Source organism: Erythrolamprus reginae, chromosome 2 (genome assembly GCF_031021105.1).
Source record: "Erythrolamprus reginae isolate rEryReg1 chromosome 2, rEryReg1.hap1, whole genome shotgun sequence".
In the NCBI taxonomy this organism is placed as follows: Eukaryota; Metazoa; Chordata; class Lepidosauria; order Squamata; family Dipsadidae; genus Erythrolamprus; species Erythrolamprus reginae.
The window spans coordinates 291,622,926-291,650,702 of NC_091951.1; the positions used below are offsets into that span (position 1 = coordinate 291,622,926).

At 36.1% G+C, this 27,777-nt stretch overlaps 1 protein-coding gene across 5 annotated transcripts in view; it reads right to left on the reverse strand.

The window, feature by feature from the left end:
* Window positions 1-27,777, reverse strand: part of SNCAIP (synuclein alpha interacting protein) — an 85,638-nt gene that overhangs the window by 38,607 nt on the left and 19,254 nt on the right. For 2 of the 5 annotated variants that reach the window (XM_070736320.1, XM_070736318.1), the window contains exons 1-4: window positions 23,519-23,589; window positions 23,314-23,448; window positions 9,297-9,369; window positions 2,739-3,586 (exon numbers count right to left, since the gene is read on the reverse strand). In XM_070736320.1, the coding sequence (XP_070592421.1) occupies window positions 2,739-3,586; window positions 9,297-9,369; window positions 23,314-23,370 (978 nt within the window). In that variant the 5' untranslated portion in view covers window positions 23,371-23,448; window positions 23,519-23,589. Of the gene's footprint in view, window positions 1-2,738; window positions 3,587-6,169; window positions 6,221-9,296; window positions 9,370-9,695; window positions 9,767-23,313; window positions 23,449-23,518; window positions 23,590-27,777 lie in introns of those variants that run through there. The other 3 variants (XM_070736319.1, XM_070736321.1, XM_070736322.1) reach the window with 3 other exon arrangements.

Sequence of the window (27,777 nt, forward strand, 5' to 3'; positions counted from 1 at the left end):
TACCCCACTGAACTCACCACAAAGTTTCAAAACAGCATGCAGCTGCTGAGCCAACAAACCAAACCCACCCACCCACCAGTATTTATAGAGGGAAGGCAGCTCAGGTCTCACTGTGTTCACCCTAGAACAAGGACAGAAACACCAGCCTGAAGATGACTTCCAGGATGTGAGGGGTGCTGAAGTAGTTCCCATGCTCTCAATGGTTTTCCCTTAGATTTACCCCCTCCTTGCTGACTTTTAAGACATTATTGAAAACCAAATTATTTCAGAGTGTTCATTCTTGATCTACTGTATTACACCATTTTAAATTCTTCTTGCATTTTTCTTATCACTAATATTCATTTAATTGCTAGTTTATTATATAACTTGAGAACTGGTGACAGTCAGTTGACTACAGTGGGGTATAAGTTTAATAAATAAAAGAAATTATGCCCTAATTTTGCAGATTTAAATCTTCCCAAAGACTGTAATGTGAGTTGGCAAAGTTAGAAAAGACCAAATGGTGTATTTTCCATGTGTAGCATGTTCTCGTCTCCACCCAAATCTTATTATTTATCTGACATAGGTTTAAGAATTTATTGTTCTGTTCAAATAAAATCCATAACTGCATCTACGAGTCTATGGAGAGGGGCGGCATACAAATCCAATAAATTATTATTATTATTATTATTATTATTATTATTATTATTATTATCTGCATGATAACCATTTTAGGAGCAACAAAATGACAACAAAGCAGATGGAACATTTTCGAATTCTCTGTAATTCTTGATGATATAAGATATTATTTCTAATATTTGGTGAAGCCTAACATTTATTGCAACTACCAACTACAATTAACAATTTAATCAACATTCACCATGATCAAAGTGATTCTGAACTTCAAGGTTTCCTACCTGGCTTCTCTCCATCATTTGTTTTTTAAAACACCTGACCTATTGAAACATTTGAAAAACAATAAAGCGTAGGGTGTTTGTTTGAACAGAACAATAAATTCTTAATGTATTAATGTAAATGTATTACTTTGAATGATTCTAATAAAGAAAGCTAATTGAAAAGTATGTTTTTTCCAGATAGATCAATATGGCTACAATTATTTTTTTCCACACATACCGTAGGTTCTTTGAACCCTGGTTTCAAAAATAATTAAAGTCTCTCTATTGATTTTTCCCTTTGTAGCAGACAATACCAGAAATATTTAGATCTGCAAAAATTGCTAGAGTGTTACAGATTTTATAAGCTTTCATGTATTTCAGAATAATTAACTGTTAAGGTAACAGTCATATCTAAGTATCCGAAGAATCAATGGAACTAGCCTTATACGAATAGTGTGAAAAAAGCATAATCAAAAAAATTGAAAATAGTGAATTAGAGCTTGGGACTCAATGTCCAATATCATGTGTCCACATATAACCATCTATAACTCTTCAAAGAAAAGACAGAAAATAATTGGAATGCCCTAGAGCGTTTTTTAAAAAACAGTGTTTCCTTCTAGGCATAAGACCGAAAATTAATTGCATAATGCCACTCATTTTTAAAGGCAGAGCTGGTCTAGGCAAAGATGAATATTGATCTACTGTAATACAATAGTCCCTTGTTCCCAGGGGATTCCTTTAGAACAATATAACACTACATTGTGTGGATTTATTTTCTGTCTACCAGTTCATCAGATCAAGCAAAAATAAATGCACAAGCTTATTCCACTCTGTGATTGTAACATTTATCCTGCATTTTTTACCAGTTGAATTAGAATTTAGTGACACCATTACTGTTTTAGTATTAACATCATCTTCAGTTTTTTAGTAGTAATATGACACAAAAACACCAGCTTATCCCAATAGGGAAAGCTCAGCAGTGAATTAAGATATCACAACTGATCTAGTTGTAAAGAGGGGAAAAAAGCCCACAAACACTAAATGGCTGAATAAACAAATGGAAAGAGAAAAGGCAAAGGGGGCAGTAATTTAAAAAAATTGGATAACTGACACCTTTAGACTGTAAAATATACTAATATTGGACTAAGCCCCACTGAATTCTATGGATTCAGTTGAAGAGATATGGCTAGGATCAGCCCTTAATACTTTTATTCAGACAAGCTGTATCAAATATCACAGAGAAGAGAGTAACTCACAGCTTTTACAATTGCAGTCTAATAAAGTAATAGCATCTATTGTTTTTTACCAAATCTAATTAACCACTGTACGGTTTTTGAAAACATGGTCTAGGGGAATCAAAGCAAAACCAGGTATAAAGTGAACAGTGCACATAAAACTTGTTTTCCTTACATCAACCTTATTCACTTGTGCACTGTTACTTTCAAAATGCGTTTTTCCATGTCTGATCATAGAGCTGGGACTCTTTGTGTGGGTTAGAGGCCAATGGGGGCTTGTGTGTGAACTCCTGTTCATGAAAGCTGTTTCAATAAGCTGGGATAAGCACTCCTGAATAATAATTAGAACAAAACAGAAGACTCTCTGTTTCTAACACTGGCCTCTAAATAGAAATTGAACTCATTCTCTTAGTAACTAAACAACTGAAAATGTACCAGTTTGAAAAACAGAGTTGCATGTAAATTACAAAGGTACTATATATATTTTGCTAAATAAACCTTTTAAAATATATTTTCACTGCAGGCTATAATGTATATTTTGCAGATAAAAAAATCATTTGTATTCAAAGAGGGAAAAAATATTTTTGGTTTTGTCTCGAGCGCCTGACGAATTATTTCAAAAACTTACCAGAAGTGAAATCTGTCCCTCTTTCACAATATTTAAGATGCTCTTAGTTTTTTTCACATCCTCATTCTTTTCTTCTGAATTTCCAGAACTGTTCCAGTTGACACTGCTGCTTACTTTGTCATGCTTGCTTTCGGTACTCTGCAGATGGAAAGTCCTCAAGTGGCAGTGGGATGTAGACTTTTCCATTTTCTCAGTAGAAGTCCTATTGAGGAAGCACTTGCTGTGGGCTTCAGGTTCATGGACTGAACCACTTTTAATGAGTGGCTGTGGAAACTCATGTTCTTCCACTAATTGCTTATGCTGATCAGTGACAATGGACTGTGCTTTTTTCAACTGAGAGCCTTTCACAGGGGACAGAACACAGAACTGTGTTGTTCCTGTTGGGGCTTTTTCAGTGTCCCCTACAGGGCTGGACTTGCTGTTAAGACCATTCAGTGTTGAATACACATTCAAAATCCTTTTCTCGGGAGCTGCCTTTATAAAAGGGGCAAGTTGCTGGTTGGATTTAATATAAGGCACATCCAAAATTTCATCCATATCCAAATCATAGTGCTCCAGCTCACCGAGCAAAACTCCAGGTTCAACACATTTAGTTTTTAGGCTGTCGCCGATATCTGGAGTTTGATCATCATTCTGAATCATGGATGGAGAATCATCACCTTTCTTGAAGTCTACCTTTTGATTCTTTTGGTCATCGCTCTCATTGTTTTCAGAGCTTTCGGGTTGGTGTTTAAGTGGTGAAACCCTCTTTACTGGTCTGAATTTGCTATACATGTCTGCAATGCCTGTTGGTTTTTGTGTGTTTCCAAGGAGTGTTGAAACTCCTGAGTTCCAGTTTGTGGTGGACACTAGAAGACAGAAGGACAATTTAGAACGATTCCTCTTCCATAATTGTGTGGCTCATGCTTTATTATTCTGCAAACTTCGAACAAAAGCTCCAGAAAATAGAATTATCCTTAATAAAAATACCGTGGAAAAGTTTTCTTAAGTACGCTTATATCTTTTTACATGTATGTTTGTAAGCAAGAATTAGATCTAACTTGCAAAAGAAGTAATAATATTAATACTTTAACTTATCTGCCAAAAGACTAGCATTTAGCCTTGAATAAAATAGAAAACAAAAATATGTACATAAAAACTTGGAGTATTTTTAATCCCTCCTCCCCCGCCAGTATTATAATGGTGATAGTTTGAAAGAAAATGGGGGGATTCAATGTATATAGGAGCACGTGACATTGGAAGACATTACAGGTTTTTGTTTTAAAAAAATAACCAGGATAAAATGTTTAAACCAATAGTTAATATAATAGCAATATTTGCATTTAGTCTGCAAGTGGTATAGTTAGAAATGAAAAATGAGAATATTGTGTACTTCATAAGTCACTTTTAACATGCAGTGATGCTCCATTTGCAATTGTTTTGCACTCATGTGCAGTCTCTGAGAAACATAATTTTTGAAGACGCAATTGGAATAAAATTGTTTGCAGAGCAAACAATTAAAAAAATACATATTTAAAACCATAAACTGATTAGACTTGTTACTATGGCTCCAAATGCATTTACAATGATATATACCTTGGTAGTATTTATTACTCCATCAACAAGATGCAGCTTAACTGTTATCCTAGATCCCATTCATTTTAGACATTATTTGTATATTGTGTACACTCTTGAGTTCAAAGGGCAACACGTTTATGAAGGCTTTATTTACATGTGAAATTTTTTCCAAGTGATAGAGGGAATGGATACCACATGTTTTCCAGCTGTTTTCTGACAAAAACCTCTTAAGCTTTCCAAATATGAATTGTGTCCAACACTGTTGAAAACACTTTTCTTTGACATAAGAATCTAGGCAAGTAGATGTGACAAGCCATCAATACTTTGTTAGTTTGCACTTAACTCTTCATCACTTTTAAAGGTAAAATTAATATTTCATATTTTAGAATATCTGACTAATCAAAGAAAAAAAAGGGGGGAGGGGTTAGACAGCCTGTCAAATTTATACTGAGAATGACCATACTCCTAGGCAATGGTAAAAAAACCCCCAACAACCCTACCTTTCCATAATCATGAAATCAAAGAAGAGAATTAATCTTTTTCTTTTCTTTTTCCTGGGCAAAATTCATAGTAACTTGGAGATGAGTTCTGTAGAACATATTTATCGGTTAAAATTCCAAACTGTGTGCTTTGGCTTAGACCATTGAAAAGGGACTTAATTTTTCAAATATCGAATGGGACTTTTATGATTATCTAGTTTCTTCGATTTTAAGCATGACTAATTCTAAAGTCTATACCATATATTCAATTATATTACTTTCTATATTTAGGTTTCCTTTCTTTTAGTATTGAAAGGGTGTTGAATTCATTATACATAATTATCTTGTCTCATTTTCACAGTAAAGTTCTGAACCTGGCTATTTGGCAAGATGGTAACTTGCCTTAAAAAGCAAATTGATACTTCTTACATACTGACACATTTGACAAATCTTAAGGTTATGCAGACTAGGGCATTATTTATCAGACAGGTGAAATGTTATTCTCAGTCAGGAAGTAAATTTTATATAGGTTTATAGAGAAAAAACAATTGAGTGAATAAAAATATAATTAAAATATGGAATAATAATTTATCCTAAAGTTAAAATTTATGTGAAATAACACACTGACAAGTCCTGTCAGCAACAATCAATGACAATTGATGACTTAATTAATCCAGTAAACTTTCTGATTATGTAATATAAGAAAGAATGCTGAACTGACACCCCCCCCCCAAAAAAAAAGGCAATTAAAAAAGCCTTTGGGAAGAGAAACATTTAAGAGAACAGAACTTGAGTTATTGCTGCTCTTCCATACAAGGAGCTTCATAGACCCAAGGACTTTCAACTTTTGATTAAGCTAGGGTTTGTTACAATGGTTGGCTTTCCCCAATACTTTGCCATAAACTATAGTTTGTGACTAAATTCAAGCCCAAATATATTATACCTTAGAATTCATTCATTCCTTTGAAATACTGTTGACTCTTTTTCAAAAATTTGTCTATAAAATAAGACCTTTCTAGGCATTGCTTTAAGATTCTAAGTAACAACGTGCAGGAATTACTTTAACTTTCTTTGCCTAAAGCATTGTCTGTTTTCATAGGATCCTATGTATCATCTGAGAACCAGCACAAAGCCAGCTTGGGGGTGGAGGCTACTGGCCACTGTGGGATAACTCACAGTGGGGCACTTCACCCTGGTCAACTTGTGGTGGGCAGAACTTGTTGCAATGTTGGGCTTTCTGCTTTGATTTCCAAAAGAAGGTTGCTTCAGGGAAGTGAAGGTTCTCCCCCCAGTCTACATTCCTCCAAAGGTTTCCTCACTTCACTTTACAAAAGGTGTGAAAGGTGGGCTAAGCAGGAGTCATATATCGCTTTTATTTGCATCATCCAATTGTACCTGGGGGAAAGGACTTCTTCTTTGGTGTGCTGCACTAAACCCTGACAGCTCTCAAGTGGAGAGAGAGGCAAGCAGGAATGATGACAGAACTTGCTCCCAACATTGCCATAAAGACTTTTCCCACTTCAGAGTCCAGCCCTGAATAATAATTCCTGCTTAGTCCACCTTTTGCTGCCCTGTTACTGTCCCTGCTTGTCCCTCTCTCCACTCAGGAGCTGCCAGGGTCCAGTGCAACATGTCAAAGAAGTAGTCTTTCTTCCCAAGCCAGGGCATGACTGGCAGTTTGCCAGCTCAGATGCAGATAAAAGCTGAGAATTGTATGTGTCCCGAACTGCTTAGTCCATCTTTAATGGGTAGAAGACAGATCACATATATACTTCAATTATAGGAAGTATTGCTGAAACTGTTTCAGTTTCTGTCATACAGTAATTGGCAAAAATGTCTTAGATGCTGGTCAGGAGCAACTGGCTTCTTTACTTTTGAAATATTCCCTCTTGGGCTGGCATGAAAAGACTGGAAGTTTCTGCTTATATTTCAGTGTAATTGCAATTGAGCATAATTAATCATCTTACAAATCATGTTTTGAAGTTGGCTTACTTAAGAAATAGTTTGGATGAATCACAGTTCTTTGAGTCAAACCATGATTGATTAAAAATAGAAAATGAAACCCTTTCAACTGCCTATCCATACCAAAGAAAGAAAGAAAGAAAGAAAGAAAGAAAGAAAGAAAGAAAGAAAGAAAGAAAGAAAGAAAGAAAGAAACTGCTGAGACTAGAGAAAAGCTGAGATATTCCACATTCTACATGTAGAGGAAGTCATTGGCTGATTCTATCTTTACAAAACTGAAAACATCTCTATACTAATAATGTATCATTTTCTTTCCCTTTCTCTTTTTCTCCTTTTTATTAGTTTAGATACTTTCTTCAATCATCCTTTCTCAACTGGATAAGAGAGGGCAAATTGTGATTTTACTTCTGACAGACCAACATTGTCAACAAAGTGAAAGGCTGCTAAACATAGATTCCATAAAAAGAAGAGGTTGTTCTTGGGGATATTTCTCCAGCTATGCTGGCTGGGGAATTCTGGGAGTTGAAGTCCACAAGTCTTAAAGTTGCCAAGTTTGAAGACCTATGATCTAGAGCAGTGTTTCCCAACCTTGGCAACTTGAAGATATTTGGACTTCAACTTCCAGAATTCCCCAGCCAGCATTCGCTGGCTGGGGAATTCTGGGAGTTGAAGTCCAAATATCTTCAAGTTGCCAAGGTTGGGAAACACTGATCTAGAGGATTCAAGAATATAGACAAGGTCAATAAAATAAGGGTTGTCAATTACTAGACATTGAGGTCAGGGTGATGTGGTGCTTCAAGTGCTGGACCATGGTTGGGGAGACCTGGGATCAGGTCTAAGGAAGCTCACTAAATGATGTGGGTCTGTTTTTTATCTTGGTCCAAACTATCTCAAAGGATTGTTTTTTTGGGGGGAAATGTGAAGAGGAAGTAATGGGTTATAATATATTATTTAAACACATAAAATATAATATAAATAAATATAATATAAATAAAAAAGTAAATGTGGTTTATGTGTATTATTTATGTGATTTGTTTTCAGTAAGACTCAATATCTCTCTCTTCTATTGGTCTTTGGGTTGAGAAGCAATTTGAGATGGAAATGTTTCATGATTCCTTATAAAGAAGCAAACAGTGTAAAAAAATATATCTTCTGAATGGATATTTTAAGTTTTCAGCAATACCATGCTGAATGACTCTAATTATAATGATCATCATCCCAAGTAAATCCAGTGGTTGGAGTAGATTAAGACCTGTTTATTGAAGGTTATGGGCAGTAATCTACCATTCTGATTAGTTGCTAAATCTATGTTTTTGGACTTTCTAGACTAGAGCTAAAATAAACTGACTGGCCCAACGTTACCCAATCAGTTTCCATCCCTAAAGGAGGGAAAGAACTTGGGTCCCCTTGCACCTAGTCCGAAAATGTAACCATTATATTGCAGTGGTTTTACATACACATAAAACACATATGGACAGATCCATATAACAAGCATTCACACTTTTTTTTTAAAAAAAAAGAAAAGCAGCAGAAACTGATTCTGTCACTATAGTTATATAAGGGTATGGAGCTCTCGCACAATACGAGAAAAGAGGAAAGTATTGGTTTTTGTTATTCCCTTGTGTGAGACCATAAAAGGGATGGGCAATTTAGTCATTAATGGCTGTGGCAAATGAATTCAATAGAAGAATGTTGTAGTTACAATTGTTGGCAATTTTCTGCTATGTGAAAATTGATACAGAAATAAAATACTTGCAAATGTTTAACATAAACTGAAGGTTCAAATCACTACTATGGGCATTTCACATTCTAAAATATTAATGAAACCACCATTTGATTTAAGCATAATTAGGTTTTCAAAGCACCATGTAGATACGATACATACAATTTGCTTCATGTTGAAGAAAGAAACAAAAGAACTTAATCCGATTTACAAACTGAAAAACAACACTGAATGCACTTTTTTTGTGTGAGGGGGGAGATCTCCAGCTGTTTCTCATCTCAGTGCCATGACTCTTCATTTAGTTTACACTATTAAACTCAAAAACTTTGCTTTCATCTTAACTGTTACAGCATGCTGCAGAGTAGATTCTATCTTGTAGCATTCTTGATAGAGTTTCAGAATTTGGCAAAACATTATGCTTCAAACTGGTCATGACCATCTGTGCAGTAAATGTATCCAACATTTTTTCATTGGCGCCTGCATCATTATGTCTTGTCACTAATGGTTTCTCGGGTTTTTGAGTAAATTGTTGCATATACTGTGGTTTGGAGTTGCTGAGATTAAACTCTATGTTTTTCTGTCTAGCATCAAATCCTTTTATGGAACTTTTTGTTGGTGCCCTTGCTAATGATCTAACATCTTAAAAAACATAGAAGGGGAAAAAACTGAGGTTAGGCTTGGGGTTGGATGGTAGCAACGAAAAAACCCATTGTTACGGAAAGCTGTCACACAAAATGAGCTGTGAGAAGACTGTTAGGGTGAGGGGAAGGGAGGGAGGAGAGAAACCAGCCTGCCCTGTACCAACTGTAAAAGTGAAGTATCCATAAAGTGGAATACCTGTTCTGTCTTCATTCTGTGAATCACACTTCCTACGTAATTCTGGGATGGTCTTGAAGGAAGTTACCGAGTACTGAAAAATAACAATTAAGAATCACGTATTAACTGAAATGCAGTCATGCTGCAAGTAAAAAAAAAGAACTGCTTCATTTTAATGGAATAATATATTATCCAGGACTTTATTATGTAGTGTATGCATCCATTTTGATGGTGGGCAGGCACTGTTGAATATAGCTCAAAGTTTTGCTTTAAGACATAGGGATTCATCTATCAGAAAGAAAGAAAGCCTACATGAAATTCAACCATACCAAGTCAACTAACTATATAATCTGCAAAAACTAATCCAATTCATATGCATTTCCCACAGCAGATTTCAAAACCAAACAAGGAGTTACTCACATTTCCTAGATAAGCCCAATGTGATCAAAGAAATAAATGAGAGGAACATCCAAATGGCAAAATACTTTCTGGCTTGTTTGCTTTTTAAAAACATAAAAAGTGAAATTCATCTAAATTGCAGTGTAATTATCTAGTCTTCTGTGCTTCTAGAAATATCATATTAAACATCCAAGCCAGCATTGTGGCTGATAGAATATGAGTAATGGATACATTATAGAACTCTTAGATCACTGTTCCATTGGTTATGGATTTTGATTTTTGCTGTTTACATAGTCTGTGTTTTTAAAAGTGGTGTCTTAAAAATAAAAAAAAATCCCAAAATATTTTCTGGCATGCTATGATCTTATAAAGGAAAATAAACCAACTTTTCAAGGATTAAGCATTAAAACAAAGGTTTCTTTCTATTTTGACACAACCCAATGCTTATGAAGAATCATTGGATTCACTTTTAAACAATCAAATATCTCGTAAATTGCAATAATTCCTTTTGGAAAGTCTTTAGTTAGTCATATAATTTAGCATTGTTAAGCTAATTTTTCTACTTTACAAAATGGGCAAAAATGCTGCTAATACTCGCTAACATACAATGTATTAAATTTAGTCTAGTACAGAGAAAGGCAGGCAGACAAGGAAGGAAGGAAGAAAGGAAGGAAAGAAGGAAGGAAAGGAGGGAGGGAGGGTAGGAGGGAGGGAGGAAAGAAGGAAGAAGGAAGAAAGGAAGGGAAAACTCCACCTATGTCAACAATATCTTACTCCCCATAATATTAAATTAATAGAGTGTAGACCAACCAACCAGTTTAAGGTGGTGGGTTTTTTTGAGATCTAGGGGATCTAATATTGGCAGATCCAGTGTTAATACTAATAAGTCTTCATTGGGGGGAAGGGGCAATTAATTTAAAAATATAAGATACAAGTCTAATCCTTTTTACATAACCATATTCTTTTGAATAGTTGGGAAATGCAGAATATCTGAATCAGGGGTGGGCTCTGCTTTTCGTTGCTGCCAGTTCGCTGAGTGAGTTCTTCACTGCATACTTTGCTGGCTGCGTATTCACAGTTCAGAGGGGATAGGACTTCCATGTTGCAAACTAGGCAAGGAGCACAGAAAACAGCTGCAGAGCAACAATTCAATCTCAGTTCCTGATCAGTTGGGTTTCAGAAGCAGAGATACAGTAAAGATCAGTATAACACAGGGGCGGGTGGGCAGGCCCACTTTCACTGATACAGAGAACCGGTTCTCTCTCGGCTTGGAGTCAGCACTACCAGTTCTAAAGAATTGGTCCGAACTGGCAGCAACCTATCATTGATCTGAATGCTTTCTATATAATACAGTGGTACCTCTACTTACGAACTTAATTCGTTCCGTGACCAGTTTCTTAAGTAGAAAAGTTTGTAAGAAGAAGCAATTTTCCCCCTAGGAATCAATGTAAAAGCAAATAATGTGTGCGATTGGGGAAACCACAGGGAGGATAGAGGCCCTGTTTCCTCCCAGGAGGTCCCTAGAGAGGCCCCATGGAGGCTTCTCCTTGCCTTTTCCAGTTATAGTTTCGGAGGCTCGGGTTTGTAAGTGGAAAATGGTTTTTGAGAAGAAACAAAAAAATCTTGAACACCCGGTTCTTATCTAGAAAAGTTCATAAGTAGAGGCACTTGTAGGTAGAGGTACCACTGTACATATGAGGAGAAACAGAGGTATTAAGCTCTGTTTCTGTAATGCCCTTCATTTTTAAGTACCATTATTCACATAAACTACATACCTACCTTCTAGATTGAAGTTGCAGGACTAGAAAAAAAATCAATATTAGATAACAAATTCTTGGATAAACTGAAATTTTTAGATGTCAAAATACATCTCAAAAATTGGATTTGGCTTGTCCACAGAAGGACTGATCCAGAAGTATGTAGTACAGTAATTTTAAAAAGTATTTGTATTAATCATGTATAAGCCCAACCATAATCAGACCCTCAAAATGTTAACCAAAATGTTATGAAAAGTGTGGCTCAGATTACCTGGCATATACATATGACAGGACAATCAGATTAATATTATTCTTTTATCAGACAACAAATCTAACATCAGCTACAATGTAGCTAATTTTTTTGTTTAGCTGTTCTGTTGCAATTTGTTAGTGTCCTAATCAATGCAGGATTAGATCTGTTGTAACAAAGAATAAATATTATGTCCAGGATAAATAACATTAAATGCTATGTCATTAGAATTTGATGTATCATTTTAAATTGTTGGTTATATGTTATATTATTGAAATGTAATTTGCCGTCCAACCGTTTTATTGTTCTGATCATTGATCAAATAATTTGTATGTGTATGTGTCAGGGGAATATAACCACAATACGGATACTTGAATTATAACATGAAAAATAATGTTCCTATTTATTAACTCTAATGGTATAGTCAGGAATGATCCAATTACTTCCAGACTTTATATATTCCTTTTAAAAAAAGTTTGAATACTTATAGTATATAATCCTAACTTTTTAATATACAAAAAAGAAACACAAATTACACAACATAGCACTCACACATCTGTGGTGTAAATGCCCCACACATTAATCTTGGAACAATAGTCAAAGCTGACTTTGGTAGAAAAAAACTTTATAGGCAAATGATCAAAAGTAAGCTATAGACAAACTGGCTGTTCACATATTGTGCTAAACTTTATTCATTATAAAGAGTGCCAAAAGAATTGTCAAGTGTTTTGATCATTCATCTTAAGATACTCCATATTCTCACTAGAGGTGGGTTCTTACTGGTTCTAATGCATTCTTTAGAACCGTTAGTAAATCAGTGATGACGTCACAGAGTCAGTTCTGTCGGTGCTGGTCCGTGAGTGCTGCCATCTTGGATTTTGCTTCTGTATATAGACAGAAGCTAATTTTTGCTTCTGCACATGCACAGAAGATATTCTTGGATTGCTGCAGAGGCGCGTGCATGCGCAAAGTGCATTTGCACCTGGTGTAACCCTGAGCGAACTGGCCACAAAATGATCTACAACCCACCCCTGATTCTCACATGATCTAGATCAAGGATCTTAAAATATTTTCAGCTTATGGAAATTGTTGGTGTAATAATTCCAGAAACTGTGATGAAAATATAATGCTTTTTTAGTGACAGAAAATTGGTTATGTTCATGTGATTTATTTGCTTGCTCTTAGGCACTGATGGAACCTCATCAAGTTCTTGGGGAATTCTACAAAGCAGTTTGAAAACCTTGATCTAAGGCAGGGGTCCCCAAACATAGCAACTTTAAGACTTGTGAACATCAACTCCCAGTATTTTCCAGCCATCTGGCTGAGGAATTCTGGGAGTTGAAGTCCACAAGTCTTAAAGTTGCCAAGTTTGAAGACCTCTGATTTAAGGTTTTGCTAAGGTGAATATACCTTTAACTAGAGATGGTATTCAGCAGGTTCCAATCAGTTCTGGAGAACCGGTAAGCAGAAATTCCAAGTAGTTCAGGGAACCAATAAATACCACCCCTGACTGGCCCCACCCCCATCTCTTATCTGCCTCCCGAGTCCCAGATAATCAGGAGAAAATGGGGATTTTGCAGTGGGATGGGAATGGAGAATTTACAGTATCCTTCCTCTGCTATGACCACCAAGCCCTGCCCACCAAGCCACACCATGCCCACCAAGCCACGCTCACCGGTAGTAAAAATATTACGAATCCCACCACCACCTTTGACTGAATTGTCTCCTTTCTTCCATACAAATCTAATAAATAATAATTATTATTATTATTATTCTTAGATATTACCTTACCCATAAATTTTCCTGTGATTTTTCTGAGCATTTTGAAAATACGTCTTTTTATTTTTCTTATTGTACTTCACCTTTTTTGAATGTTTTGCTTGAAATACCCTTCATTTACCTTTCATTTTCCTTCCTCAGTTGATACTGGGTGTTTGTTTTTAGTTTTCTTTACACTTCTGGCTGTCCTAAATTTGGATCCTTCAGTTTTTCTGGTGAACATGTTAGTTATGTATGAAAGTTAGATAATTTCCTTTTTGAAATGTTGGAATTTTTTCTCTCTTTTTTTTTACTGTGCCTTTTGTCTCACAGAATACAAAATAATAGAGTTGGAAGAGACGTTTGAGGACTTCTAGTCTAACTCTTGGCTCAAGCAGGAGGCTCTGTACCAGGGGTGGGCAATTAAATTTGCCATGGGGCCAGGGGCCACATGAGAAATTGGGAGAGTTTTAGAGGGCCGGACTAATATAATTAACTCAGTTCTACTCAATACTGTATAATTTCCTCCCTTCCTTTCTCCTCCCCTTTCCTTTCCTTCTTTCCTTCCTTTCTTTTCCCGTTTCATTTCTTTCGTCCTTCCCTTTTCTCCCCTCCCCTTCCTTCCCTTCCCTTCCTCTTTCTTTCCTTTCCTTTCCTTCCTTCCCTCCCCTTTCCTTTCCTGTTCCATTCCTTTCCGCCTTTCCTTTTCTTTTCTAAGTGGAAGTTTCATATTTTATGAATGAAATATAAATTATTTTAATAAATAAGAAATGTCCTGTCATATTGCCAGCACGCCTAAAGATGGGGTCCCAAAACTTGCCAACTTTAAGACTTGTGGACTTCAGTTCCCAGAATTCAACTCCCAGCTATGCTGGCTGGAGAATTCTGGGAGCTAAAGTCCACAAATCTTAAAGTTGCCAAGTTTGAAGACTTCTGTTACAGAGCTTCTAATAAAAAAGAAAAACTTTTGTAGTATCATTTATATTTCCCACCCTCCCCCCCTCTCTTTCTTTCCCCCCTCCCCCCCTCCCCTCTTCCCCCCCTCTCTCTCCTCTTTCCAAAGCTTTTTCCTGCATGGCTTTTAACAAGCTTCCCCACCCCCACACTGGCTTTTGCAAGCTGCAGCTCTTTTCTCTCGCATCTATATGAACACTCTGCCCAAGCCCATGCAGGGAAACTTACGGGTGTTGCAAGCCACTCCAAACTCTGAATTTTTTTCCTGCATGGCTTTTGCCTTGGAGAACAAGCTGCCTGCAGGTCTCCCCCCCCTCTCTCAAGCAGCTCCAACGATCTCCAGCCGACGTTCAAGCCACCGGCTGCTAGGTAAAACCGAGACTCACATATAGCTGCCAGGCCGGTTACAGAGAGTGGTTGGGCCCTACTTTGTCCAGGTCTGCTCTATACGCATGATGGCGAATCTATAGCACCCATGCCACAGGTGAGCTTCATCATGTATGAATGTGCATCTCCCACTGGCCAGCTGGTTTTTGGGTCTCTACCACACATGTGGGGGCAGCACACATGTTGGAGATGCCTACACACGCACAGGGATGTGGGGAGCATGGGGATGCCTGCATATGCATGGCATGCATGGGGGCGACACGTGCATGTGTATGTGGTGGGGTCACACATATTTGGGGTGGGGCACACATGGGACAGATGTGTTTGCACATGCAGGAATGTGGCACATACAGGGGGTTGTGCATTGCATTATGGGTGCATACACAAGCACGTACTTTTGGCAGGCAGTGATGAAAAGGTTAGCCATCACCACTCTATACTATTCTGGACAATTTATATGAATTAAATTTGTTTTTAACTTCTGTCTTATATTCTGTATTTCATGGATCATAAACTTACTGACATCTCAACATTTTAATTTTATATGCTTAACCCTTTATTAGAGAGCTGCTGGGACAATGTTAGATTAAGTATAAAAGACAGACAGAAACTTAGCAATACATGAACAGAAGCTGGTAAAATAAAATAGTCAAGAAAGAAATGTCAACTTACCCTATCTTAACTCTCTTGGTATAAGAGGGAGGGAAGAGAAAACATTGTTCTATTTTCAAGATGCTGTTATTATAGCCTCTATCGATAGATCTCAATTTCAATATTTCATGTAAAGTTCTTTTCCTGATCTGGCCTGGATAGAAGGGCTGAATCCCTAAATTTGACCCTTAATAACTTCGATGTTTTTTAAATGTATTAGATTTGTTTACATTGTTGTTATTGTTGTGACCCGCTCCAAGTCCCCAGAGAGGGGCGGCATATAAATCTAATAAATTAAATTAAATAACCCATGGCTGGTTTTAAAATTGGCTCTGGAATTGTCCCGGATTGCACTTCCCAATCTATTATTTTGCATTATGTATTTGAATTGCTATTTCTATTTGATTCGCAAGATGTTCATCTGCTGTTTTCCACATGAAGTGACTATATTTATGTTGTTCAAAGCAGATGTTGGCAATAAAGAAAGAAGTATTAATTCTATTAAATGTCTTTTTGCATCATTATGTTCATTTAGCCTAACTCCTTTCTTAATTCTAGGTTCCTCTCTTTCTCATACTTCTACATGCCAATAGATAAACACATAGTAATGTCCTTTTGTAAATATTAGTTCCATCCTGCTCTGTTCTTATACTTATAACCTAAAAAGTTGGCATCATTTGGGAGAACAGTGCTTTGTAACTGGTCCTCATCATGGCAGTTCTTTTATGAATGGACACCTCTGATGCAGGAAATTTTGCAAAAATACCCACAATATTTTCTCAACATTCAAGTGTTTCCAGCAGCCCACAGAGCTTGGCTGTCACTACAGAAACAAAGCTCGGTTATAAGCACATTCTATCAACATTATGAAGCAAATATCTAACTGTATGTTCCTAAAGAATAAGAGGTGGTTTTTTTTAATCAGATTTTTTTTCAAGTATGAAGAGCCCTTTTCAACATTAAAAAAACTAGGTCCCAACAACAGTCATTATATTTTAAATGCCTTAACTGAAATAAAACACTAACAAAAAACTTTTGGGATACTGTTAAATGAATGTATCTTTTGTTAATTTATTTAAAACATATAATTATAACAGAGTTCACATAGAATTAAAATATTATATTAGAGAAAGCTATTTCTATAGAAAGTTATTTTTCCTGTTCAGAGGAGAAAGCCTTTTGGCACCATTAAATGGTGCAAAAGGCATTTCCCCTCTTTCCATTCATGAAGAGATTAGAAAACAGAATTTGAGACTACTGGGTTAAAGCGTAGCCTCAAAATAGCATAGCCTTTTGAAATGGATTAAAGGAGTTTCCATTTGTAGACTTTAATAACTGAAGAATATGTGAAATATTTTCTTAAATGAACTGACAACTGATGGTTTACCAGTGAAAAAGCTACAAGAGAAAAGAACATCATATCCTTATAGAAACTTTTGATTTGTTGACTGCAGGTAATATTGTTGTTGTTTTTCCAATTGTTTTTACAAGTGTTACACATTGGAATAGAATTAATATATAGTATTTCACTGCAGTGAATTTTGTCAGGCCAAAACTTTTCTTCTGTATATTGTTTTCCTTCTCATGGAATGGCAATTCCTTATATTTAAACTGCACTAAATATATATACAATTATTTGCAAAAAATTTCTTCTGTTCCGATCTTGAATCTCTCCTCTCTATCCTCCACCTCATATGAACATTTAAAATATTGTATGCCGTCCCTCTCCGCAGACTCGGGGTGGCTGTTTCTAACTAACTAAGAAACAATATTGCTCACTTCTTTCCTAGGTGACTAACAACTTTTCACTTCATTCCATTACTTAGCTTCTATCCAATTTCATGGGAAATAGCTATCAAACTATCTTGAAAGTCAGTTTTAAATTTTGTTTTGCCCCATTTGTTTGAGAAACACTGTTTAAATGAACCCACACATTATGAAGGAAGCTAATTATAACTCCAGCAAACACTAAATGGCTATTATATTTTTCTTTTTAACTTACTTAAGGAGCTATGTTATTGTGAAGCAATTTTAAAATAAATTATATATAGGTCATTGTTTTCTATAGAATAGGGATGTTTTGCTTCTACTGAACATTTATTTATTTATTTTGTCCAATACACAATGAGGGTTTTAGTGGGTATATATCTATATACACATAGTAAAATACATGATGAAGGTTATAGAGGAGATACTCATAGTAAAATATATCTAAGAAATAATAGAAAAGAAGATATAGTAATAGAACATATCAACGAAAGAATAGAAGAAGAGATGTAGGAATAGAAGAAAGGTATAGGAGATATAGGACAGCAATAGGACAGGGGAGGAAGGCACTCTAGTGCACTTGTACTCGCCCCTTACTGACCTCTTAGGAATCTGGATAGGTCAACCGTAGATAATCTAAGGGTAAAGTGTTGGGGGTTTGGGGATGACACTATGGAGTCCGGTAATGAGTTCCACGCTTCGACAACTTGGTTACTGAAGTCATATTTTTTACAGTCAAGTTTGGAGTAGTTAATATTAAGTTTAAATCTGTTGTGTGCTCTTGTGTTGTTGTGGTTGAAGCTGAAGTAGTCGCCGACAGGCAGGACGCTGCAGCATATGATCTTGTGGGCAATACCTAGATCTTGTTTAAGGCGTCTTACTTCTAAACTTTCTAGGCCCAGAATTGAAAGTCTAGTCTCATAGGATATTCTATTTCGAGTGGAGGAGTGAAGGGCTCTTCGGGTGAAATATCTTTGGACATTTTCAAGGGTGTTAATGTCTGAGATGCGATATGGGTTCCAAACAGATGAGCTGTATTCGAGGATGGGTCTGGCAAAAGTTTTGTAAGCTCTGGTAAGTAGTGTGAGATATAAACATACCTTTGACTAGACTGTTTCGTTAACATCCAGTTTCTTCTCAACACAGAATTCAATTGAGTAGAAACAATATCAGAACAGCACCAGTGTGATCCAGGAAACAAACAAACAAATATATTTTGAAAGTCCTTATGGGCAGTATGTATCTCTTTCAATCAAAGAGGCATGGGAGTCTGTCCTACTGTCCCTGTCCTATTGTCTTCTTTTGTTACTTTTTATCATTACTTATATAATGTTTTATTTGTACAATTTACCAATCTATAATTGTTTGACAAAATAAATAAATAAAATAATAAAAAGGATCTTAGCTGTTTCTAGCATTACACTCTTCTGGAGAGAGCTCTGATGTTCCCAAGATATGTTGGAGCCACTATTCCAGTTTAGGAATCACAGTCCTAAAGCATCTACTGGGATTACTCTGGCCTTTAGTACCCACCTCTTCTCAAGTTCTTCCTTCAGCCTGGAACTTCTCCAGCTTCTCATATTCTTTCTTCCTAATGTTGCTGCTACTTGGCACTACTATAACTATCACTACCACTGTCTTCTGGTCTTCATCTACTACCACAATGTCTAGTTGACTGTACATCTGGATCAGGGGCAGATTCCCATTATTGCCACTACCCGTGCGCTGTGCATGCAGTTTCTGTTCTCCTGCATGCACGCATGTACATTCCTGATAGTTCCTTGATGCTCCAAGATCTTTGAAAGATATAGTTCAGTGGTTCTGTGATCTCGTCAGAAACTTGAGATATAATTAATCTGGTCCTGGTGATTTAAACTTGTCTAGGATAGACAGGTATTCACTTATCATTTTCTTCCCTATTTTAACTTGTGTTCCTAATATGTTTTTTGTGGTGGTATTTTTGATAGGTTGGATTGGGTTTTTTCCCCCTTTGTGTAAAGCCAGATGCAAAAACCAAGTTAAATAGCTCTCTGTTCTCCCTGTTGCTTGTCACCTTCTTGCCACCTGTCCAATGTCCTAGCCAGCATGATTCTTCTACTTCATGTCACCCTCATATTTCAGGTGATGTGTTAGGAGGCGTTTGCCCTAGGACCTCTATTACTAAGATAGCTATGTAATTAGTTCTGGTGAGTTTGGTGTTTGTGTACTGTTTAAATATAGTAGTTTGCCCTGCCAATGTTGGTGGGGGTGGGGTTTTTTGCTTGGTAGCTTCTTGATCAGAGTATTACCCTGAAATGCTCTAATCAACCAAAAAGAAAACCAAACCCCCACCCCCACTGACATTGTTGGGAAGGCACAAGACTGCCTTATTTAATTGCATGTCATCAATGGGATTTTACAGCACTCATTATGAGACTGGAGAATTTGTATCATCTGTTTCTGGAAGTGACAGTAACATTCATTAGTGAGATGCTATAGGAAGAAAAGGTTGCTTTGTTTTATGCTTCCATAGGTTCTGGGATATGTTCCTCTATCCTACGCTGATAAATTGACAATTATTCTGAATATATTATAGTATGAGCACCGGATCACTATCTAATAAATTTGTAGTCCTTGCCTTAATTAAACATCGGGCACAAAGAAAGAAAAATTGTTCAGAATTTGTCCTACATTCAAGCAAATGGAAATTAAACAAAAGAGAACAATGGCACATAAAAGCCAGATTAAAAATAGAAATTCTGAATAAATATGTCTAATACCCTCACTTACTAAGCATTTAACATTTATTTGATTTAAAATTGTTACTAGTATTCATAACAAAATAATCTGTAGTCACAATCTCATTATGGACATGAAATAAGATGCATCATTAGTTCTGTAAGATTTTGCAAAGTGTGTGCCTAGGAATGATAGCATTTTAATAATGGAATCAGAATTGATTACTGAATTTAGGTTTGCTAAATGTACTACAGGCTAAATGGATTCTTAATTCCTATTAAAGTGAAACACTGAGCTCTCAGAATTACAAACTTTGGATGGTCCTGGAAGGGGTTGGAATAAGGAAATGAAACCACAGAATATATGTGTTGTTCATTCAAAATACAACTCTATATTTCCACATCTTGTAATTACAGTCATGTAACTGCCCTATTCAGTTTATTCTCTTTTCCAACAGACAGAAATACTAAACTTAGGTAGTTTCACCACTAGGACATAACATGCCCCCCATAATTATGGTTAATAAAAGCATTCTTGGAACTTTAAAGAGTGCTTAGATTCCTTCATATTTTAATCTATTTATTGGCTGATGCCTTCTCAGAATTTGCCTGTACTCTAAACTAAGGTAATAACTCTAAATTCTACTCAAGTGAATCAATAGAGCACTGTCTAGGCTCACTGCAAGTTTTAATCATATTTGAAATAGATAATTAAGTATTGGATTGCGTTTTGGAACATATATGGTTCAGCACATCAATACTACAATTGAATCTTTTTGCCTTAACTATAGCATAGCTTAAGAGAGTTACAGAATCTTGACATGTCATGGATCATGGCTTCAGTTGTGAATCATCACTTATATTCTGTTCTGATATAACAAATCAGCATGTTCTGGCCTAGGCTTCCCAATAAATCGTAAAACACAAACGGAGTCCCAAAACCCCCTTTTTATTTTAACGGTTGTGAATTGTGTCCATTCCCAGCCGTATTAAGTCTCAAACAATGTTAATTAGAGGTCTGCCAAAGTCTTTCAGAAAAAAACCTGATATCACCATCCTTTATCTCTCTTGACACACTGCTCAAGACCTAATTGGCAAGGAACTTTGCAAGGCCTAACAGAACAGGGAATCAGAAAGGAGTTGCTGAGACACGAATTGAACAAAGTTGCTTCCTGCAATGAGCACATCCATTTGCTCCACTTTTATATCCTATGGGAAGGGCCAATCATCTCCAAGCCTTACTCCCAAGTAGCCCATTTTCCTTCATAACTGTTCTTGCCTTCTGGCAGCTCTGTGCATGCATGCTTTGAGAACAGGGTCCCCCTGCTCCTCTGCCTTACTCATGCCAGCCTCTGGAGCCACCAGAAACCTCCCAGATGGCCCAGGCTGAATCTCTGCTTCTGACACTGAGCCTTATCCAGACTCCAGGACTGACTCATTTTCCTCCCCAGCCTCCTCACTGTTTGACTCTGCTGCCAGCTTTATAGGCCACTGGCAGACCATAACACAGCACAGAATTTCAGGCTATCCTTGAAGAAAAGTAACTCTGATGGATTAGGAGAAGCAAAGAGCTGATCAGGCTCAATGGCCTTCTGCACATAACAACTCCATCTGATGTATGTATTATTAACAATTTATTTATTTATTTATTTATTTATTTATTTATTTATTTATTTATTTATTTATTTATTTATTTATTTATTTATTTATTTATTTATTTATTTATTTATTTTTTTATTTATTTATTTATTTATTTATTTATTTATTTATTTATTTATTTATTTATTTATTTATTTATTTATTTATTTATTTATTTATTTATTTATTTATTTATTTATTTATTTATTTATTTATTTATTTATTTATTTATTTATTTATTTATTTATTTATTTATTTATTTATTTATTTATTTATTTATTTATTTATTGGATTTGTATGCCACCCCTCTCCACAGACTTAAGAAGAAGAAGAAGAAGGTACAGTGGTACCTCTATTTACGAACTTAATTCATTCCATGACCATGTTCTTATGTAGAAAAGTTTGTAAGAAGCAGCAATTTTCCCCATAGGAATCAATATAAAAGCAAATAATACGTGTGATTGGGGAAACCACAGGGAGGGTAGAGGCCCTCTTTCCTCCCAGGAGATTCCTAAGAGGCCCCACGGAGGCTTCTCCCTGCCTTTTCCGGTTACAGTTTCGGAGGTTCAGGTTAGTAAGTGGTGAAGAGGTTCTTGAGAAGAGGCAAAAAAATCTTGAACACTCGGTTCTTATCTAGAAAAGTTCATAAGTAGAGGCGTTTGTAGGTAGAGGTATCACTGTATTTCAAATTGTTTCTTTCTGGTTCATGAGTAATACTTGCTGAACTGCAGCACAGTTCTTGCTAGTTGTAACATTAGCTGTTCTAGCAAAGTTCTGACTGATTTTGAAAAGCTCAAGAATAAATATCATAGCACATATGAAACTATCCAAAGTTAGTGATATTAACCTGTGACTTTATAGAAGTTGCTCAACCTCAATTTCATCAGCATGACATGGTTGATAAGAATTATTGTCTACTAACATAGGGAGGGTTGTGGGTTACTCTTCTTACATTGGAACAATGAGGGAAATTACTCATTACATGGACAGCTGGCTTGATGCAAGTCTCATCTCCTGGAAATGTGGAACAGGCTGCAAGATTTAAAATGTTTAATTAAAAAACATGAAATATAAATTTAAATCCACGTCACCATATTTCCTTAAGAGATGTGGACTTGTCTTTGATTAAGTGCTCAAACAGCAACCTGATTGATACTTCAATTTGGATTCCTGCATTGAAAGATGCAACAGACATAACGGCCTAGATCAGGGGTCTGCCATCCACAGCTCTGGAGCCGCATGTGGCTCTTTCATCCCTTTTGCTGCGGCTCTGTATCACGCAAAATATGAGACACTTGCTGGCATGTGATTTATTGAGCTTTTTGATGCATCTATTTTTTCAGAGTTCAAAATGTTTTTGTTGCATGCAGAAATAAAAATGTGTTTTCTCTGTAGCAGGTCATTGATTTCATAAATGCAACACACTACAGGTTTTTTTATCCCTAGCATAAAGATAAAAAACGATATATGCAGTGTTATCTTCATTTTAGATGTCAAAAGGATTTTGTGGCTCCCGGTGTTTTCTTTTCTGTGGGAAATGTGTCCAATTGGTTCTTGGAGTGTTTAAAGTTGCCGACCCTTGGCCTAGGTGACCATTTGGCAGAATAACAGCTTATGTTTTTTAACCAAAAGATTAAATTATTAAAGATACCAAACATTTTCCAACACTATATTTATTTGATGAAATAGCTGGATCATTCTGACCTGTATTTAAAGGAACAACAATTGTACAGAAATAAATAGAAAAACCTCATACTTACAGAAATATCATCACTAAAATCTATTTCATCCAAATCTAGGTACTCAGGAGCTTCCATTATTCTGCTCTGCACATTTTCATTAGATTAGCTGAATACCGAAGCTCTGTTTCAAAAGAGAAAAAGATAAAGATAAAACTAAAGGAAAGCATTTAAAAGCAGACATGATAATTGAAGTCACAACTATTCAGTTTGCAAAAAACTTTACATTGATCATGACACTGGGTAAATATTCTCAATAAGTTTTCAGCAGAGGTTTATCCATATTTTGAAAACACTCCTAGGCTCGTGAAAATGGCCTATGTGCATGAATATCCCTGGGGAACATAGTTATCAGCACCAGCTGGAGAAGAGCTCCTTAGAGTTTAAGCCTTCTCTCTTTTTAAAAAGAAAACACATCTCAGATAAATGAGAGATTGAACATGTGAGGTTAATTACATTTATTAATTATTTAAAAAGGAACAATTTCAAAACTAAGTGGAAATAGTGGCTTTAGTTTTGTAACTGTTTTTAGTGAGATCTCTAAATTTTATTATTTAATATTAATAAAGTGTTTTATTATTTAAGACAGCTGAATTTCAGTGTAGATTTAAGAAGATCCTTTTAAATTTTAGGACCAGGATTATTGAGTGAATGTCTGTGGAGAGTCAAAAACTGGACTGGTTTTTTCCCCTTGGGGAAGAAGAAAACATTTTGCTTCTCGCCCAAGAAGCTTCATCAGTTCGTGAACTGTTTCTTTTCAATTGTTCATCCAAGAAGCTTTATCAGTTCAAAACTGATGAAGCTTCTTGGATGAGAATCAAAACGTTTTTTTCTTTTTTCCTTAAGAAACAAGCAAGCCACTCGCCTTTTGAAAAAAAGGATTATTGAACATTCAAGGAAAGCTCGGAGTAATGAATCAGCTAAGGATTAAGAAGGTTATGCAATAATAATAATAATAATAATAATAATAATAATAATAATAATAATAATAATAATAATAATAATAATAATAATATTTGTATGCCACCCCTCTCCAAGGACTTGGAGCAGCTCACAACAAAAACAATACATAGTATACAAATCTAATGATTAAAAAAAACAGTTTAAAAAACCCTTTAAAAAGTAATCATACAGCCCAAACAAACCATACATAAATCATAATAGCTAAGGGGTATATTAATTTCCCCATGCCTGGCGACATAGGTGGGTTTTCAAAAGCTTACGAAAGGCAATATATATTATATGCCTTACTTCTGGCAGAAACACTCTACTGGGTGGGGCTACAGTAGGATTTTTACTAGCTGCAGGGGGTGCTAAGATTTTATAAACATAATCACCAAGAAAATGCCCTAAGTGTATTCATTCCTTCATTCAGTAAATGGTGCTTTCTGAAGGTTGCTCTATGTTAAATGAAGGAAGCGTTCTGAAATTTTATTCTCAAATCCCAGTAGAAATGTGAACTGCCTCTTGCTGACTAGCTTGCAAGCCATGAATTATTCTTGATGGCTTTTATGTTTTTTTTTCTCAACTCTGATTTCTGCCCAAGATTTCAGGAATAGATAAAATAGGCTGGTAGTCTTTGCAAGCCATGTTGTTTATTATCAGTTGTACAGAATTAATGTTAAAGTAACTCATACGCTGTGACAACAAATTAATCTGCTTATTCACAATACACAATATCATTTTATATTCCAACCCAGAGAAAAATGTCTGGGGAAAATGATATTTGATTTATAAATACCAAAGAGCTTTACAGACCAAACAAATGTATAGCTTAAAATAAACCAAGTAACACAAAGAACATAATCAGATCCCAGAGAGGAAATAAATATTAATTTCATAAGGGAAATGCAGCCGGTGCAACTTATATGTCATTTTTATACATTAACAATATATTGAAGGATCAGTATTTGCATACCAAGTAGAATATAATGATGTTTTTCAAGATTAAAGTCTTAAATAATAATAGCTTGTAATCTATTCTAACATGCTTTTCTTGATTACAACAGCCACAATTCAGCAAAGTTAAGCACTTTTAATTCCCATTTATTTTAATTCCCACTAAGCACATATATCTTTTCCAATGAAGTTAGTGGGGTTTAAAAATTAGTTAATTTTGACTGAATAGGTCATGCCCTGGGTATTTTTTTTCCTAATCTCAATAGCTCTATAGTTCTATTTAAAATGTAGAATGCAAGATTATAACTTTATGTATCTCTTTCTTTTAAGATCATAATACAAATATAAGAGTCCTAATACAAATATTTTGGACTCCTAGTGGGCATATAAGCCCAATTAAACAAACAAACAAACAAACAAACAAACAAATAAATAATTTAAATATCAGCCAGCAAGCACTATGCTGATGCCCCCAAAACTAACACAGCTACAAATAAGAGGGAGTCATTTTCCAAAGCACCCGAAGGCATGACAAGAAGCAATGGATGAAAACTAATCAAGGAGAGAAGCAACCTAGAATTAAGGAGAGGTTTCTTGACAATGGGAACAATAAACTGTTGGAACATCTTGCCTTCAAATGGGTGCCCAATCACTGGAGGTTTTTGAAATGAGATTGGACAGCCATTGGTCCAGAATAGTATAGGGCTTTAATGGCGAACCTATGGCATGTGTGCCACAGTTGGCAGGCAAAGCCATATCTGAGGGCCCTTAATGTGTTGCCCTATGTCAGCTCCAGAGTGCTGGCCAGCTGATTTTTGGCCTTCTGGAGGGCAGGGGGAGGTCATTTTCGCTTTTCCCTGGCTTCAGGAAAACCTCTTGAAGCCTGGGGATGGTGAAAAACAGCCCAACAGTCCAACTGAAAGTTCATTTTCTGAACTTACACTTGGGCCATTGGGTCCATTTTTTTGTCATCCACAGGCTCTGGAGGCTTCACTGAGCCCTGTGTGCATGCATAGGGGAGCAGTGTGAGGGGTTGTGCACACATGTACATGGGGGCATTGCATTATGGGTGTGGGGCAGTATTGCACATGTGTGTGCCCTTTTGGCACCCAAGGAAAAAAAATGTTTGCCATCACTGTAATACAGGTACTTGACGGGTTGCCACAGAGAGGAGGGGGGTCACACTCTTTTCCAGAGCACCAGTGGGCCAGATGAGGAACAACGGTTGGAAGCTGACCAAGGACAGATTGAACCTAGAAACAAGGAAGAACTTCCTGATGGTCAGAGCGATCAACCAGTGGAATGGCCTGCCAGCAGAAGCTGTGAGCTCCCCAACTCTGGACATTTTCAAGAGGAAATTGGACTGTCATTTGGCTGGGGTACTGTAGGATTTCCTGTCTGAGCAGGGGGTTGGACTTGATGACCTGCAAGGTCCCTTTCAACTCTGATAAATAAACAATAAATTGGCATGCGGTCTATGGCCTGAGCAGGGGTTGGACTAGAAGACCTTCAAGATCCCTTCCAACTCTGTTATTCTGTTGAGACTCCTACTGGCTCAGAAAATAAGACTATAGAATAAATTCTCTGTGGCGGCCACAACTCTCTGGAACCAGCTCCCCCCAGATATCAGAGTTGCCCCCACCCTCCTTGCCTTTTGCAAGCTCCTTAAAACCCACCTCTGTCATCAGGCATGGGGGAATTGAAATTTCCCTTCCCCCTAGGCTTATAGAATTTATACATGGTATGCTTGTAGGTATGAGTGGTTCTTTAAATTGGGGTTTTTTAGATTGTCTTTTAATATTAGATTTGTTTACATTGTCTTTTTATATTGTTGTTAGCCGCCACGAGTCTTTGGAGAGGGGCAGCATACAAATCTAATAAAATAAGTAAGTAAGTAAGTAAGTAAGTAAGTAAGTAAGTAAGTAAGTAAGTAAGTAAGTAAGTAAATAAATAAATAAATAAATAAATAAATAAATGTGTTCTTCTATATAGTTGCTACTTAGTTGGAAAGAATTCTGAGATTAAGATTTCTAAGAAATACTATGTAGCTAATGAGGACATAAAACATTATTAGGGAAGGAAGTGGAAACCTTATCATGTACAACACCAAGAGGTCCACTTTAAGTTTAAGAGAAAGAATTCTGTCACCTTGAAAACTTTGCCTTAATAGTTCCCTGGTTAAAAAGTCTAAGGGCACAACAAAACTTTACATATTTAGTAATTGAATCTCAAATGGCAGTAACTGGTCGGGAAAAATGGAAATATGGTAGCTAATTCAATTAAAGTGTGGCTCCTGGGTCAATGGTTGAGAATCTGTTTAATAATTTTATTTTATTTCTATTTGTTTTATATTGGCAAAATATTGCTATATTAAAAAAAACAAATTGTAAACTAATTCAAAATATTTTAGGGGAAAGTATATAAACAGCTGAAATTAAAAAAAACACATTAACTATATTTAAAAGCGAACTGTGCCAAATAACAATCTCCTAAAGTTAGATTGTGTACTGTGCAGGACAAGGGCAAGGAAAATTATTCAGAGGCTAAAGCTATTCCTCAGTAAAAAATAAAATACTGAGCAATTGG